The sequence below is a fragment of the Drosophila pseudoobscura genome, chromosome 4 (genome assembly GCF_009870125.1).
Source record: "Drosophila pseudoobscura strain MV-25-SWS-2005 chromosome 4, UCI_Dpse_MV25, whole genome shotgun sequence".
NCBI lineage: Eukaryota > Metazoa > Arthropoda > Insecta > Diptera > Drosophilidae > Drosophila > Drosophila pseudoobscura.
This window is the reverse complement of record NC_046681.1, coordinates 29770130-29788260: the sequence shown is the minus strand read 5'-3', so window position 1 is coordinate 29788260 and position 18131 is coordinate 29770130. Positions and strand designations below refer to the sequence as shown.

The 18131-nt window shown below is 46.4% G+C and overlaps 1 protein-coding gene and 1 long non-coding RNA gene across 2 annotated transcripts; one reads left to right on the top strand and one right to left on the bottom strand.

Moving 5' to 3' along the window:
• Positions 1 to 6894: 6894 nt before the first annotated feature.
• LOC117184030 (uncharacterized) lies at positions 6895 to 8278 on the bottom strand. Its single transcript, XR_004469180.1, has 2 exons — positions 7919 to 8278; positions 6895 to 7866 (listed from the first exon to the last, which is right to left on the bottom strand). It is a non-coding gene; the product is annotated as an uncharacterized lncRNA (long non-coding RNA).
• A 2826-nt stretch (positions 8279 to 11104) lies between these two features.
• On the top strand, positions 11105 to 12112 carry LOC6903297 (beta-1,3-galactosyltransferase 5-like). Its single transcript, XM_002132449.3, has one exon. The coding sequence runs from the start codon at positions 11105 to 11107 to the stop codon at positions 12110 to 12112; it is 1008 nt and encodes a 335-aa protein (XP_002132485.2).
• Positions 12113 to 18131: the final 6019 nt, after the last annotated feature.

Below are 18131 nucleotides of genomic sequence, written 5' to 3'. Positions count from 1 at the left end.
CCGTGAGAAACAAATCCAATTGACCAACAAAAAGTGAGCTCACAAATAAGAATTCCGAGTGGAAATTGAATCAAAGTTTCCTCCCAAAACCCAGAACCGAGCCCGAACTTGCGCAAGTCGCGTAGCAGGCGTGCCGTAAAAACTTTCGGCGACGGCACTTGCCACAGCAGATTTTCACAGAGTTTTCAGCACGGGGAACGGGGCACAGGCACGGGCCCTAACAAGGAAAATAAACAAGATGCTGCTGCAAAACAAACAACCAGCCAGTACCATCCCAAAGATGCAACAGCATCGGCAGAGACCCATCATCGAGAGGCCGCTGCAGAGGCAGAGGCAGAGCCAGAGCCAGAGCCAGAAGATACTTTCGATTGCGCTTCCTCATTGCCCGGCACTTCCACTTGTTGTTTGGTTATCTTGTCCGAAGGTAGCCTTAAATATGTACTGCCAAAAATTAGGTGAGAATTTGGTTAAACTTTGTTTTCTATCCGTCAGCTGCATCCTAGGAGCTGTGCGAACTGTCGCACATCATTTTCGAGTGCAGCACTTGTACTCAGAGGTGGGTTTTCAGAAGTGGAAGATGGAATACCCTTCATTACCATTCGGAGATGAGATTTAAGACTTTGCAAAGGTTAGCTTCTAAGGTATTTGGGATTACCATTCCCATTACATCTCCCCTTCCTGTGGAGGGTGTTCTTCTCTCTCTTAACAGGCCCATCAATCAACTCTGATCAAGACAGTTGCCTTGGCTTAGAAGCCACTTCTTCGTTGAAAGCTACACCAATTCGAGTTATAGATATGCAGAGTGCACCTACCTACAAATAGCCCATGTCAAATTTGAGAAGGATTCATCAGTTCTCAAATCAGGGCCCCGGGTTATCCTCTGAAATCTCCCAGTTCCCCCTCGCCTCTCCCAATCCCAAGACAAACTTCGCCATGTATTAACGATACCCCAAGCGCACATACTCCTACAACTCCACTCAGAGTATTCTTATGGCACATAAAAGAAAATCCGAAGCTAATAAATCAAGCAAATATTTGGGTCACGCTTCCGTGGCTACTATGCCACAAGTCTCTACCGAGTGGATGAGAGGAGCCGGGGCCGGGGAGGTGCAAATGGACATCGCCAGTGTCTAGTAAAAAGAAAAATATTTGCTTGAAAATTGCCTGTAAATATTTGAGATGCCAGGAATGGAACGGGGACGGGTAGGAGACGGGTCGGGGACGGGATCGGGGACCCGAAAGCAATGGGACTCCAAATCGTTTGGGTTCTCTCTCTGTTTTTGGTTTTTTTTTGGTTGATTTATGCGCGGTCAGCCACACTTGACCCAAACATGGAGGCGGCCCGGAGACACAGTCGTGGCTTCTGGCCAGACAACGACTATATTCCACATGCGTGCAGATGTATTTATCTGAGCCATAATTCAATGAATGTGTCAATAAGGCAAAAAGCCGCCTGAATCAACTTTAACTCAATCAATTCCGGCAGCATAATAATAAACAATTTCCCCAGAGAAACAATAGTTCTCCCCTCTGCAGAGCTCTGTGGGGATTACGTGACCGAGCTGATAGTTTCCTTGTGGCTTCAAGTACCGTCCCATACCGCGTACCGTGTGTGCAGTGTGGAAGTGGAGGTCGGCGCGTTAGGAGACTTTAAGACGGCGCTTAAAGTCGCTGAATGTCAACTTGTGTGATGGGGAAATGGCAAAGTGCAAGCGCACATGCACACGGACACTTTTCCTGGTGGCCATTTGTCGAAATGAGCTGCCAGGATTGCGGGCAGGGTCATGACACATGGCGGCCAGGCAGTAGCAGGACAAGGCCCGAGACCAAGACCCAGCGGACAGACAGCTGTGAAATGCATTTGGACAAGTCCAAGCTCAACACTAAATTCAAAGGGAAACCCGGAAAGAAGGGCTGACTTGTTGAATACCCTTTGCCTTAGACGATACATTATTATCCATCCTCAAGCAGTAAATCATGCAATGGGATCTACCCATAGAGAGAACCTAGAGCGACCTGCCAGACTGTGACTCTTGGAGGCATAAACCAGTGGAGGATCCTCCATAGAGTCGCCTTTTCACCCTTCAAGGGTATCCAAAAGGAGCGCAAACCAAAGGGCCAACAAAACTCACACGGAGGATTGGCAAGAGAAGGAGGAGGAGGGGGAATGGTAGAATCTTCTGCCCTGCAATGCCATAAAAGTAAATGGAACATGTACAAGTGTCTCTATACGTATGTCCGGCGGTGTGCGAGTGCTGTGCTGCGTGTGTGGCACTGCCAGTGAGTATCTGTGTGCAATTGCCAACAACTGCAGCAAACTGTCAGCTGCAAACTTTAAAAGCTAAAAATGTTTATAGAAAACTCGTTACACAAATCGAATAGAAATTCTCGTCTTGCCCCAGCAGCCGGCAACCTCATTTGACACGGCCCCAAAAGGGCAAAGGCATCGAGCGAGCCGGCTAGAGGAGTGCAGAGTGCAGAGTGCAGGGGAGTGCTATGCATGACCCTGGCAGCCCTGGCAATAGCCACGGAAAAAACTCACTAATTTCCGATCGTAAAAACTTCAATTGCTGTTCTCTCAATGGAGGTGTAATTTCTGGAAGCCAATGACTGCATTGGGGCCAATGGTAGGGGCAAGTGTGGCGGGGTGTGTGACGGCAAATTCAGTGCTGATGATGGAGTTGCCACATTGAGAGGAAGTTGCAGTGCTCGTTCGGGTGCCACCTGTAATTGCTTAACTTTTATTTGGAAACAGGCTACTTATGGAATGGAATGTGTTCTACTTCTCGTGGAATGAAATGCCTAACGCAAATGTTGCCTCAGCATATCACTCTTCTCTTCTTTGTCCCACCCAGCCGTTACTCTTCTGCTTTGTAATCCTCCCCTCATAATCCCAATTACTTAGCTCCAATCATCTGCGATTTTCTCGTCTTTAGCTTGACCCAGTGCCGTCGCTGCGATGTTGACGCCGTTCGGGCAAATATTTGCCACAATCTGCAAACAAATTAAAATGGAAGGAATTTCCGGGACGGGACAGAACTTCGACAGACTCCCGCCTTTCATCCATTTGTCTAGCAATTAAAAAAGTATAAAACCAGCAAATTAAATGCGCCAACTGTTGGACCAAGTTTCCCTTATATTTTTTCCAAATTCTATTCTCAGTGGCGCGCTTTTTTCGCCAGCTTCCAGCTTCAGCTGCTGCTCGGCAAACTTTTTGCTCTGTCCGTGTCGGTGTCCGTGTCTGTGTCCGTGTCTGTGTCCGTGTCCGGGCCAAAACAAACCAACAGGCGCCGCGTCGCCGCACTTAATTAAATTAGAAGAGGCGCCGCCCCGCCTCTCCCCTCCCCCTCCCCAGCACAGTGGCACCGAAACGATGCGAAAAGTCAGGAATGAAAAGCGCCCGAACAGACGGCGACATTCGCAGCAAATCAACAAAACTAAGCCAAAAGTTTTTTGGCAGTGGAAGAGGGCAGTGTGCCCCAGTCCTCAGCTCTCAGTCCCGTCCCCAGTCCCCAGTCCTCAGTCTGGGGAGACATCTGCCTTTGGTGGTCGTGTAAGGCGCGGGGGCGTGGCGTGGCTCCTCCCAGAGCTCACTGTGCCGTAAAATGGCCGACAACTTTCGTCTGCCAAACGGAATTTAGTTTGTGATTCTTTCTTGATGTACCCTTTGAAAAGGAAGGGTATTACGATTATGGCTCGATCTTTGAAACGCCAAACTGTGAAGAGTACATCAGCATGTCTTTGGGCAAAGTCCAGTAAAAGCAGAACAAAATCGGACAACCGTATCCCAGGGCTTCCATAGAAACTCCCACAACAGCGACAGACCTCCCAAGGGTATCCGCAGCTTCGGCCACCAAAACTATTGCCCTCTTCCGCTTCTCTTTTTTTCGGCAGTGCCATGACAGGAGTCAAAGAAAAGCACCGAGCACTGGCTGAGGGGCGTGGCACATCCGACAAAGTTTATCAACTTAATTAGAGGCTTGATTACGTTGACTCTCGTCCGTGGTCCATCGTCCATCGTCCAACGTCCGTGGGCATTAAAATTAAACGCGATGAGAATGACTAAAGTGGCTGGAGGATAGATGGTGATGGAGATGGAAATGGAAATGGAGGCAGCTCCCCGGATGGCGGCGACTGATTCCGGATACGGTGCCAGCACTTTGACACTTTAAAGCCGCAGCCAGACGGCGGTGGTCTTATCGCTGGCACGTCGACCACCTACACTGATCCTGCGCCCTGCCCCTGCCCCCTGCTTTAGCCCCAACCTGCCTGCTACCCCACAGCCCCCCTTTAGACAGTCTGTTATCAGCTTATGGCTCCCATTTGGTTAGCAGCCCTTTAACTGCTTGCCATTTATCGTAGATTTGATTTATGGCGCAATTAAAAACTGCCCCAGATGAAGGGGGGGAGCGGTTCTTTGGTGGGATAAAAAGAGGGGACTGTGCTACATGTGGGATGCCACAGTTAAGGCGTGGCGGCCAGCAGTCTCACACGATTCTTGTGGGGCCCGCAATCGATGCAGAGCGGAGTGGAACGGAGCGGAGCACAAATTTATGGCAACAAATTTATTGGCAAAAGTAGCGCGCGGAAAAAGGAGAGCACGAGAATTTAAATAGAATTTCCGCTTGCTTAAAAGTGACAAACGGGAGGAGCTGCCAAGAGACGAGTGAGAAGTGGTGGAGCGGAGAGCGGAGAGCCGAGAGGAGCAGAGCGGATCCGAGACGGTAAACCCCGCTAAGCTGCAGCGCTAAAGTGAGATTGCAGTTTTTTCCCAGTCGAGCGGAATGAGGGGTGGCGAGGGGTGATTCAACAGAATACAGAATGGAACATATGTCCTCGTATCTAGGGGTGGGATGGAATACTGGAATCATGGCAGAACTTGCAGAACTTTCTTAAATTTGAAAAACTATGGGCTCTATGGGTTGTCGAATATCGAATATATCATTATATTGTCTCTTATGATATTCTTTGACTAATGATCTTGAATCGTGTACTCTTCTCCACTTTGGACACTCCACCACAGAAACCCCTAAGGCAACCCTCGCTGGCTGGCCGAGTGTCAACTTGCGTTTGGCTTTTGCTACGAATTGGACTCTCTGCTCTCGGCTCTCCGTCTGGTGTCTCCTGGTGTTTGCCTTTATCCGCCTTCAGCTGTTTGCCTGCACTTTGAGTTATGTATTGTCGGTCGCTTTGGCCTCCTTGGACTCGTGTCAAATATGTATACACACCCAGACAACACACAGATACACACGCGCACACACATACATATATGAGATTATATACGGCTATGTAATGTGTATACGCGTTGAAGGAGGCAAGGAGCAGAGCAGTGCAACATGTTGCCAGAAAACCATGAAATGTAAATAAATTTCTCATGCGGCCTGCCATGTCGTAAAACATGAGGTTAATGTGGTAAAACCCGGCTAGACACCATGGATGGAGTGCGATGGGATGGGATGGATGGGGGATGGGGGATGGGGGATGGAGGGGGGGAGCATGGTGCACGGGAGCAAGCAGTTCCACAGAGTGGGCAACATATTGTTGCCTAAGCAAACTATTAAGGACAGTAAGTGGCATTTAATGGGGTTTACTTGGGCCCGGAGACGGGAAATGCAATCGCATATTTCATTGCCGCATTTGGTTGCACACGCACGCACACACACAGAGGGGCTGCGGGGGGGACTAAGCAGAAGCTATATTTCTGGAAAACTTTGGTATGAATAAGTCTTGAGGGGAATACCAAAAGTATTTGCCCCTAAGCCGCCCTAAAGTAGGCAGCATTTGTTGGGGATTATTGCGGTCATGTCAGAGATTTGCTCTCCTCTCTCTCTCTGTCACCTCCTGACCCTAGAAAGGCGCCCACCGAAGCCGGGCCACGCAGTTAATTATTATAAACTGACAAAACTGTTTTGTCCTGCTTCTGCCCCTACGCCTCCCAAAAAGGTAACCAATGCCGGACCAACTCTAAGTCGACACCCTGGCTAGGGCCCTGTCTATTTAATTAACACGAAAAAAAAATTGAGTTAAAGTTTTTTTCCGAGTGGCAAGGATGGGGTGGGGGCAAAGGGCGAGTGGCAAATTAATTTGCGTGCCCTGTCGAGCCCCCTCTCACGCGCGCTCTCTGACGGACATAAACTTCTAATTGGCAGCACATTCCGCATACGCCGCGATGGCCCATGTAAAAAGTTTTCCCACCAGCGCCAGAGCCAGCGCCAGAGCCAGCGCCGGCCAGGAATGAGTGCTGATGAGGGGCCACCGCAGGGCCAGCGAGCGGCATCCTGTGAAAAGTTTCGACGTTTTGTGTGGGCACAAGTTATAATAGATTTTTAGTTTCACTCATTTAGTTGAAATATTTTCGGGTCGGGGTCTCGGCATAGATAGAGGAGAGAGGAGCGTGGAGAGTGGAAAGTTTAGAGGATATACCATACAGCCTCCACTCTTGACCAGGAAAAACTAATCATTTGTAGTTATGGACAAAGTTGACTTTTTGCAAACAATGTTGGAGATTGAATTGAATTGTTTTTGGGGTTGCTGGATTATTTTGTTCGCAGAAAGTCAACCGCATTCGGGGTTTCAATGGGAGTTCTGTAAACTGTGTTTTTTAGTTGGGGCTGACATTAATGAGGAATGCTAAATGTTTTGCTGTGAGTTTTGCTGAATATTTTGTGTGAAATAGCTGTCCGAGTGAATAGTCATTTGACAGAGAGAACTCTGTGAGAACTCTGGGAAATTAAATCATATGTAGCTCTCGTATGTTATAGTCTTATACCCACCTATCTGGGGCTTGTTCTAGGGAATTCTAAAGTTAGGGATTCCCCACACAGTAGCAACAATTGTGGCAGGTCCCTCATAGCCCTCCTTCCGTTTTATCGTTTCGATCTTTCCCCTCCAAAATTTATGGCGAAACCCAATTATATTTATTTATGCATTCCCGAAACTAATCCGCCTGTTTAATGTGCTAAACTTCCCCCGACAATCGCATATACCATTGTCACCAGAGCTCCGTCTCGTTCCCTCCCCAGTCCCCACTCCGTTGGAGCTCCGTTTGGGAAAACTTTCCTCTGGTTCTTGGGGCTTTTGCGCTGCTCCGCCTGTCCCAGAACTCACCCCTGGGCGTCATGCTGTCTGTGCTTGTGGCTTCTATCTGCCAGTTTTATGGTCAGCATTCTCGGCTGCTCTGCTTCTTGTCTGGCGGGGTTCATATATCTTTAATTTCTTATGCTCCTTGTTATGTCAGCACATAGCCATAGCATACTTTTCAGCGCACCAAACTTGAGTTGCTGTCATTAGCGGGAGAGATTCTTCAGACGGAGGAGTGGAGACGAAGGAGATGGAGATGCCGCCTTGGCTGTTGTTTGTGTGTCGACTGTTTTGTGGCTCATAACTGGGTCAACAATGGCAGGAAGAAGCGAGCTCTTTGAGGTCCGTCCCCCTCCCCTCGATGCTGCCTCTGTGTGCTTCCTTTGTGGTTATTCCGGTCGTCGGGGCCATCGCCCGTTTACAAGTCAAGTGCCGCGCATAACACCAAAAAATTGTGTAACGAAAACAATTTATTTTGCTGTAGAACTTGACGGCTACGGCTACCCTGCTGCTGTCATTGTCAGCCATCCAGATTTGACAGCGAGTCTGCCCCCGAATGGTTTTTGTGGGCTCCGCTCTCCCTCCTCCCAGAGGCGAAAGTTTCGTCCGTTTTGTTAGTTTTATTCGCACACTTCGCACTCCTCTCGCCTCTGCTCTGCATGTCAGCATTCATCTCCGTTCATTTAGTCCAATTTGTTTTAATTTTCGACACGACAAAATGTGCTTTTTTCTGTTTTTGCTGGCATAATGTTTTGTCAGGTTCGCGGAGGCGCATCCGCGGAATCCCTTTGTGGCATTCAAATGCCAATTGACATTCATTTTAATCCTCGCTACTCACCTTTTAATGTGACGTGTTCATTTCAGCTCTCATTTGGCTCCCACTGACTCCCACTGGCTCCCATAGGCTTCAATTAAATTTCACTCGCAAAAAATCAATGAATAAATTTGTAAATTACATTTCAATTTTCATAGCAATGCGTTTTGTGTTTTTGACACTTCGGCAGAAGCATTCTCCATCAATATTTGCATTTAATGCGTAAACTGAAAATCAAATATTTACGGCCGGATGCACTTTTGGGACTCTGATTGTGATTTTGATTGTCCTCGTGAGGCGGTGGGGGCTCCCAATTTGCATATTTTTCAAGTGGGCTTTAAGCCAAAACTTTAAAAAAGAAATTATGTTATAAATTGAACCAAAACTTTCCTAAAGTTGAAACCTAATGGCAAATGTATTTTGCAGCACCTGCTGAGAGCCACCCCACACCTCTCCGCTCCCCCTCCCCCAGGCCACCGCTCCACTGACCGAAACGTGACAATTTTAGCCAAGTGGCGAACGGAAGCCGAAAGCCGTATGCAAACATTGCAGTCAGTCACTTGGCCACATGTGAGAGCAGCTGCTCCGTCGAGTCGGTCGATTCAGTCGGTTCGATTTGCGGCGCTTACAGCGGCTAATGCAGCAGCTTAGCATTTGCATAAAGATTTGGAGCCACGGGAAGTGTCGGGGAGGGGGCAAATCTGCCACAAATTGGAGCAAAGAGAGGAAATCAAATAAAGTCAAAGTGCAAGAGGAGGAGGCATCAAAAGTAATCCCCAGATGTCATCGTCTCCGTCTTCGAGTTTATAATCCGCAAAGAGACAAATTATGCGCGCAATCAAAAGGCAAGCAAACCGTTAACAGAAAACTGCGGAAATTGGCCAATGAAGCAGTGCAAAAAACTTGCTCGGATCGGCGCCTGGGGCGGCACTGAGTTGGCCGAAAACTGAAAGGGGCCGCGGCCAAATGCAAAAGATAAACCTAATGAAGATTGCCATTGCTGTTGGCCAATTGTTGCCACTGCTGCGGCGGAGATTAGCTTTGGCTTTTTTGTTTGTCTTAGCAATGGAAAGAATTAGCAGCAATTAAAGGAAATTTGCAACGAAATGCGATAAGTGCGGCCGATAAATGTGTTTGAAGTTTCGCTGCCTGAAAGGTGAACTCAAAGTCGAGCTGCTGGCCAATAGATGGCCGGCCTTTATGGTCCGGAAAACTGGCCACTGAAATGTGCACTCCCCTGGAAGAGTGGGCCATAAGTGGGTCAAAGTGGGATTCCCGATAAGTGGTCAAAGCAGCAATGAGATATCGGCTGAAAGAACTTCTTTTGAGAAACCACTTCCTTGTTGAACTTTCTGTTCCATTTGGCCTGGTCTGTGATTTCCTAATGCACTTCTGTACTCAAAGTATTTATTAGCTGGCCGAGGTAATGGTTCTTGAAACAATATTTCCACTCGAATGGTTTCCTTCATTAGAAGAAAATATCTTAAAAAGTCCACAAGAAACCCAATTACATAAATTACTATACAAAACGGCACTCGTATTCCCTCGTGTAAACTGACAGCCCTAAATCAAAATGTAACCATCATTTAAATGCCGAAGAGACGTATGTACCCCAATCAAACTGCCATCTCTCCCCACGCCGAAACTTTAGCCATAAAGATGGACGTGCATCGTACGTACATCGTGTCTCAATATTTTGACATCTGCTGTCGAGACTGGGACGAGTACAGGCCATAATGAGATGCCCGAATGCTCCCCGCGCTTTGTTTTTGATAAATTGATAAGGTCTCTGATAGGCACAAATTACAGGCCGGCCGAACAACCTCTGGCTGGCCAATTAAATCCGTATGGGCCTAATCGAAATCAGAAAAATGTAAACTTGTTGTGCATCTTGTGAATGGGCATTGAGAAGCAGCAGCCACCAGAGCAATATTCAAGGCCGCAAAACTGGTTCTGTCCCATACCAGCCATACCTGGGGCTTGCCTGGGGCTTGCCCCTGAGGGGACCTGAGGGGCAGGTAGGTGTCAGAGGCATCTGCATTTCGATGAGTCAGTTTACGGGTCGTTGTTGTTGTCGTGCGTCGCTCTCAATGGTCAAGGTCAATTCGCGTCTCACGATCTGACAAATTGAGCTAATTTAAGTATTTGGAGCAAGGGAGGAGAAACCAAATTAGAATATATTTATGCGCTTCTTATGGAAATCGCCCACGTATCGATTCTCATGCCAAACTCTTGAAGTTTGAGGAAGTAGAGCATAGCTGACATATATGGATGATTGACCTTTGGTCGATGAGCAGGTGAGGGCCTCTAGGGTCACTTTAAAAGCGTTAGAAAAGCAATCTCCAATCGGGTAAGCGTAGATACATATAAATAAATACAATATATAAGAGATATATTCCTGCCAATAAATATAATAAATATTCTTTCTGCTAAATCCATAATAAACCTTCTCCCAGCGATGCCATGTAGCACCTGGTAGATCCTTTGTCCTTCCGATTTATATTTAAATATATATTGCATACAAAGTGTGTGTAAGCAGCAGTAATGGCCATAATATTGCACAAAAGCTTACGCATTGTGTGCAATCTTCATACATTGTTGCGATTGCCATCAATTAAATGAAAAGCCCCGGCAATTTGCATGGCCATGCAAATGATGTGCACTAGGCGGGGGAAAAAACCAGGGGGGGGGGGGGGGAACGAACCAAACCGAACCGAACCAAACCAGAAGATGAAATGAAAAACTTTAGTTGCAATCGAAATTGACGTAACTTGCATTTAATTTGCAGGCGAAAGGCCACACTACTTTCTAAAAGCAAAATCGAAAGTTGTCATGATGTGATGAGGGAAATGACTCCTTGATATTTAAATATCGGTGCAGAAATCAACCAACAGACGAACCTTACTGCTGCTGCTGTACATGGGCGATGCTCTTCCACAGATACTCGTATAATCGGGAACTTAAGATAAGAGGGGCTTGAACTCTACGAAATCACAGTCACCAATGGTAACCACCTCAACCTCTTCGAACCTACTTCCAAAGCATTCCTCTGTTCAGATAACAGCAATCATTAGCTGCTCTTATCAGCCAGGCAATGGATTGAGTACAGATCCCGTTGGACTGTGTGCGAAGTGTCTGTCAGTTCGGTATTGAAACGAGTGGCGTGCAGACCGTGCCGGGACCTACAAAACCCGAAAAGAGTGACGTAAAATGTCCAATCTGCGATCCTTAGTCACTCTTATTGTCTGGGTGACCCTTTGCCTAATGATCTACCTGATACCACCGAATCAGTCGCGTGAGGATGTGCCCCCATTAATGGAACAGAACTTTCCGAACGATGAAGAGCATTTGATTGACTTCGGGAACTTCGGCTACATAATAGAGCAGTCCCCCTGCGAGTCGGATACCAGGGGCCTGATAATAGTCCACACAGCTCCCAACAACCATGAGAAACGTTCGTTGATACGCGAGACCTGGGGCGGAGTCGTCCACAGTGCCAGCAGTGGGTCACCACTTCGGTTGATCTTTGCTCTGGGCAACATTCGGAATAGCTCCCTGGAGTCTGCGATTCTGGAAGAGCACTCTCAGCACGGGGACCTTTTGCAGGGCAATTTCATGGACACCTACAGCAACATTACCTACAAGCATTTGATGGCCCTGCAATGGTTCAACTACCACTGCAATCGTGCTCAGTTCCTGCTGAAAGTGGACGACGATATCTTTGTGAATACCCCGACACTTTTGGAGAACCTAAGAGACCCGAAACCCTCCAATAGCTCCAACAGACGGCTCCTAGACGGCCTCATACAGCAACGCAGCGGACTTCTGCTCTGCGCGAAGAGAGAAGGAGATCGTGTTGCTCGGTCGTATCGCTCCAAGTGGCGTGCGAGCTTCAAGGAGTACTCCGACTCTCGTTACCCCGACTTTTGTCCAGGCTTCTCGGTCCTCTACAGTCCAGATGTGGCCAGGAAACTCTACGCAGAAGCCCAAAGGTCACCGTACTTCCGCCTGGATGATGTCCACATCACTGGCATACTGTCGAAGCGTCTGCACATCCCGATCAGCGATCTGAGTCCGTACGTCATGTATCCATCGGAAATGGAAAGCGTACTGAAGGGGGAGGAAATACCCACCGAGCAAGTGGAATTTCTGGTTTCCTGGCATAACTTAAACCCCTCACAGATGCGATCGCTCTGGTCATTGTTTGGAAACAACTAACTGAAGGACAAAGAACCTCTGAGGTTCCGCAATCTGGAGCTCCAGCTTCTGGGGCCTCAGCTCCAGCTCCACCTCCAGCTCCACCTCCAGCTCCAACTCCAATTCATTGCGAGTCAAGTGCGTTCAATTTTCTTGGGAAACATCTGGCTGAATGGCTGGCTGACTGGCTGACTGGATGACTGGATGACTGACTAGCTGGCCGACTCCTCATCAATATAAATCACAACAACAAAGGCCCTTGGCTAACTGGCTTTGGACATTGTTTAGCAGAACAGAACAGAGCCCGAGTCCAAGCCCAGAGCCTGCAACTGGAACTGTAGCTGAAACTGATTACCCAGAGCCTCGAGTCGGACCCAGAGGCGTCCTTCCTTCCGATCCCAGTTCACATTTCTGAGTGATGTTCCCGAGGCAGGCGCCATCCTTTGTGCTCATTGTTTTCCGAAAGTTGGTAGCTTTTTGATGTCTGCGTGTGTGCGACTGTGCGTGTGTGTGTGTGTGTCTGATGGATGCGTTGCAGCAGCTGTTTTACGGCAACAATGGACCGAATGGAGCGGAATGAATAGCTGCCATGTGGAATATGGCCATGATTCATTATCTAGATGGCCATTCAAGTTCATTTATACTTCTGGCCCGCCCTTTCTGCACCCGTTCAGTCCTGTCCTGCAAGCTTGTGACACAAAGGACACGCCACAGGTCCTTGAAAATGGAAAAAATTAGCTCTTGAAATACTTTTCAAGCTCGTGCTTGTATTCGGATGTGTTTAAATGTGGATCAAGTGAACCTTAGAAATATATTGATTGCTTTCAATGATAAAAGCCCAGTCGAGTTTTATTTCTACTCTTTTGCACAAGAACTATGAAACCAGGCATCAATCAGATAACAAATGATTGTGCGGCTTATCAACCAAAACAAAATGGAGGTAAAAGCCACCTTTGCATATAGGTTAAATATGCACATACATATGTTGACTATTCAAAGGTTATGAAAGAGATAAACACACGGTAATGGTACACATACAATAATCGTTCATTGGGGGTTTGTTGCCAGGCTGGCATTTGGCTTTATTTCTGATATGTTCCTATCTGATTGGCCATATCTTGTTCACAGTTTCCCATCGCGATAATCTCGTAGTGGCAGAGGTAGTGTTAGTGGAATCCATTCAGGTTGGCAATTTGAATTGCAAAGAGAGGCATTTTCCGACTTATCTGGAGCTGTCCATCTGGCCCCCGAGACATGCGAGTGCACAGCAGCAGGCCAGTACAAACATTGTTCGAGCCATATCTAGCCGTTTGTATCTGTATCTGTATCTAGATCCCATTCTGCATCTACGTCGGCGTCTGGTTCCCATTCTCTAATGTCTGGCCCAGACAGCCACAGCTGCTGGCCAAGTGCAATATTTAGCACGCCACAAAGTGTTGCATATGCAAATTATTACAGACATTTTGTTAATTGTCTTGAAAATCGTTGGCCAGACACGAATTTATTTGGCTCCGGCTACGGTGGCAATTGAATATGTAAGCCAATCAATCTCTAATCTTTAATGCTGCTACTGCTACTGTTCGTAATAGCATCATGTGCTGGCGACCATATCTTATCAATGGAATGGACGAGTTTGGAGTTTTAAAATGCTTGAGGCAGCCGCAAGACGTTGATAAGCTGATAGGTTTTAATTTTCTTTCCTTTAGGCTTCCATGTTAGGTTATTCCATGGTGATTCCAGAAAGTTTCATTAATGAAACGAAATGGGAAGTGGTTCAATCACCTAATATCTTTATTGACATTTAAAGATTAATGAAGCCTATTTAGCGACATCCAAGTGAATGATGACTTTTAGTGGGCAATTACAGATTAGATAGCTTATTTCGGACGAAAAATGAGTGGTATCTTTTCGTAGATCTAGAATATTTGTGGTTGGTTCTACAAGCCAGATTAGATTTTGTTTTGGTTGTATATTTTTCGATTTTATTTTCTTATTTATATTGGTTTAAAACTTGTGCAAGTACAGTAGTACCTCCTACGCACCATCTTTCATTCGAGGGTTTTCCCAACGAAGCGTCTGGTATTCTGCAGGTACAGTCGAAGGTATGATATGTGTGATATGCCATATCAATGTCACCCAAATATTTCCCTTAAAGACTGGCCATATTTATCACATCTCATTCCCATACAAAATAAAAGGACAATCAGCCACAGTGATGCCGACGTCGTTTTTATCCCGATTCTTTCGTTTTGTTTGACAGGAACAATGGCATTCCATTCCCATATACATATGTATATAGCACATACATACACATACTCGTATTCCTTTGGTCGTCATATAATTTTCAATATCCCCCCCACCATTCACTATATACATATATAGTTAGCCTTTCTCTCGCTGTGTGTGTGTGTGTGTGTGAACCATTTTGGTTCTTCAATTTCATCAGTTTTTCCCCTTCCCTCTTGTCTCCCCTCCTCTCCGCTCTTTTATTTATTTTTTTTTTTTTGAGTTTCATCCTGAACCAACAATGGACGAGCGAGCAATCCAAAAACGAGCATCCATTTTCGATTTTTCATCATCAATGGCGAAGCACTTCTTCTTCTGGCCTGACTTATTTCTTTGGCCATCTTTTTTTGCCTTTTTCCCACCCCCCTTTTGTTTCCTGCAGTTTTATTGGAACGCTTTTGGCGCTTTCAGAGCGGGCGTGGGGCGGTCGTCGCTTGGCGCTCGGTGGGCTGGGCAGCTTTTTGCCTTTTTGTGACGGGTCGCTCTGGCCATTGTTTACTTCCGCTTCCGGTTGGCATGGGCCACGGGGGCATTCGAGTGAAGAGAAGTGGCGTGGAGTGGCGCGGAAGAGAGCAGCGGACTGGGGGTTTGGCGTATGCAAATATTTTCAACATGATTGCATTTTTCTCTTTTGATTTCTTGCCTTTGTGTCTCTTCCTCACACCACAGAGTTCTTCCTCTCTCCCGCTCTCTCTTTCTCCCGTGTTTGCGCTCTCCTCTGACTTTTTATTGTTAATCGAATTGATAAAATTAAAAAATATATACATATTTATACATACATATTATACCTTTTGTATACCCTTGACGAGGGTGATACGAATATGTGCTGAAGATGGGCGGGCGGATGTGGCCAGTGTTTCAGCCTACCGAATCCTTGGACAACAGCATGGACTTTTAGATATCGTCCTTCATGAGTGTGTCAGCCTTCGGTCTTCGGTCTTCGTCACTACCCTTTCATTCCTGTGATATATGTATGCTTAAAGTGGTAAAGGGGGAAATTGGCTTCAAGCCGCAATTCCATTCCATTACCGGTTAACATTTGGTGTCCCTGTCACAGCTATATCTCTTATCTCATTTGTCATGCACTGGCTGTCTCTTTCTGTGGAGGAGATGGAGGTAGCGCGGGAGGTCGGGCCGCACCACTCACATGTCGCTTAAACGTAATTAAATGAATTTGTTTATTTTACAAAATGAGCTTCGCACTTTTCACGCGCTTTTAAGCTCATTTTGAGACCTCCTTTTTTTTGGTGGGCGGCACTAATTAAGTAAAATATTTACGCATGCCACATTCGGCGGTACGCCCAGCCCAACCCGTTCCCTTGGTCCCATCTTGGCGCTTGCCTTTTTAAACGCTTGCCACGCTCTCCTCCTTCCACAGGGAACATTGTACGTACATTCTCATTTTGTGTCGTGTAAATAAAAATTAAAGCCCACTCACTTTTTGGCCCCACTTGATGCTCTTTTATTTTCCATTACGCTTTCCTTCGGTTTGGCTTTGGGTTTGGGTTTGGGTAAAACTTTTAAGCGACTTTTTGTTGCACGTGTTTAATTTTTAAAGACTTTGTGTTTTGGCGGTTTGCATTGGGATTGCGTTGAAATTATGCTTACGATTATGTGTGTGTGTGTGTAACTTTGACTAACTTTTCTTTGTGTTAAACTGTTTGAATATCCTTTTAATAAAACTCAGCTCTTTTGATTAGGTAATTCTGTAAAGAATCCATAGGAATCTGTAAAGATACAATACTATTGGCTCTCGAACATTGTTCGACCAAAACCTATAAAGTCTTGCTCTATCCCAAATAAACTAAGGATTAGTTTATGGTCCAGAAACTTTGGCCATCAAACCTTCTTTTATATTTCCAAGAATAACCTATAAAACTGTTCCCTCCCGTTTAATACTTTTCATTGCTTAATTAATTGAACGATCGAGTTTATTTCTATCTATTGCTAGACAGCCCGATGCCTTTTAATCAGCAAAACAGTTATCAGCGAAACTCAAGTCGATTGTCAGTGCGTCATGCACACGACACGTATGTTGTTCGGGCTTCTCGTTCGTTCTCTTTTGCAGCATGCGCCTGTGCGTCTCGCATGTAAAGTACTCGTATGTATAATGTTCTCCTTTGTGACACGTCTTGTGGGTACAATGCGATTAGTACAAGAAAGGTTTATCCTAGAATCTTGTGTTGTTTATCACTAGAAATCGCTGAGGCTTAGAAGCGTGGGTACGTCCAACAAAACTATCAAAAGATAACTGCATCAAACATAAAACAGCGCAGTAAGTTTGGTCATAAATCACATCTGGCCAACGAGTTACTCAACCAAGTTGACTACTCGTATGAAATACTGCTGGAAAATCTCGTGCCCGCACAGATAATCAAATGTGGTTCAGCTGTCAAATTAGTGGAGCTCATACACATAATCCCATATTTGTATGTGCAGTGCACACAGAGTGGCCTAAGTGACAGCTACAAATCGCTGCGAATTGGACACGAAACAAACTAATCATGTATGCCCAGGCAGATCCTCCGACAAGGAAAGGATACGAGCAGTCCTAGAACATAGAGGGAGAGAGAGAGAGAGAGAGAGAGAGAGAGAGAGAGAGGAGAAAGTGGGATATCCAATCGATAAATGCATGCAATGCAGGATGGAAAAAGGCAAAAGGACACACATAAGCGAGGACAAAGGAGCAGGAATAAACAAGCAGGGCAAAGGCCAAGAGGAATGTTGTTTTTGGGAGAGAAAGAGTGTCAGAGGAGCCGGAGATAGAGCTAAGTCGGAGCTGGGACGCTGGAGCTGGGGTTGAAGTTGGAGTTGACTTACTCCCAATTGGTATTGGCATATTGGGCAAAGTTTTCCAACGCCAAAGTGGATTGCCCCTTGATTAATTAAAAGCTCTTTGGTGCTGCTTCCATGTGGGTGTATGTTCTCTGTATGTGGAAATTCACCTTTTCCCAGTGTTCCTTCTGTTGTTCCCAGGTCCTTGCGCCTCTTCTTAGCCATGGGGCTTTGTGTGGGTGTGGGTGTGGGATGGTGTGCTATTGACAAAAGGCATTTGCAGCAGTCAAGGACGCAATCGAGTTGCCATTGCACATTCAAAGGACTCGGCAAGGAGGAGATGGAGAGAGCCTGAAAGCTATCCGGAGAGCAGGGAGGCAATCTATCCGGAGAAACAGTAGGAGCGGGACATAGCGTGGCATGAGCTAGAGAGCTAGAAGTCGGGCAAAAACCCCAGTTCCCAAAATAGTCCTTTAAGTCCTACGCAAAATGTGTGCCAATTTGGGTGTTTGTATTGTGTGTCCTTTGCTAATGGTTTCCCCAGCTTCCAGCTGTTACGGAATTCGTAGCAGGATCTAGTATACGAAGTCCCCCACTGAAGCGTAAATCAATTGCCTGCCAAAGCAGCAAAAGACGTAACGAAGTCGGGGACAAAGAGACCAAGACTCGAGCTAATTGCCTAAAGGTGACCCAGCCAAATGCCAGTCCTTGCGATAATTAACATCCCAATTAAGTGGGAAGTCCCCGCCACAATCATGAGCAGTCTCATCCGCATCCACGTCCAGAGACAATTTGAGTCATTATATAATCAAATGAACCAGAAATTGGCCAAACAAACAGCTCCTCAAAAAGGTAATGTAATAAAGCAATGAAAAGAGTCACAGCCACTGCCACTGCCACTGCCACTGCCACTGCCATAAGCTCTAAATATAGCGGGGAGATGGCGTGACCAGATCTCGCATGAGCATCGATATAAAAC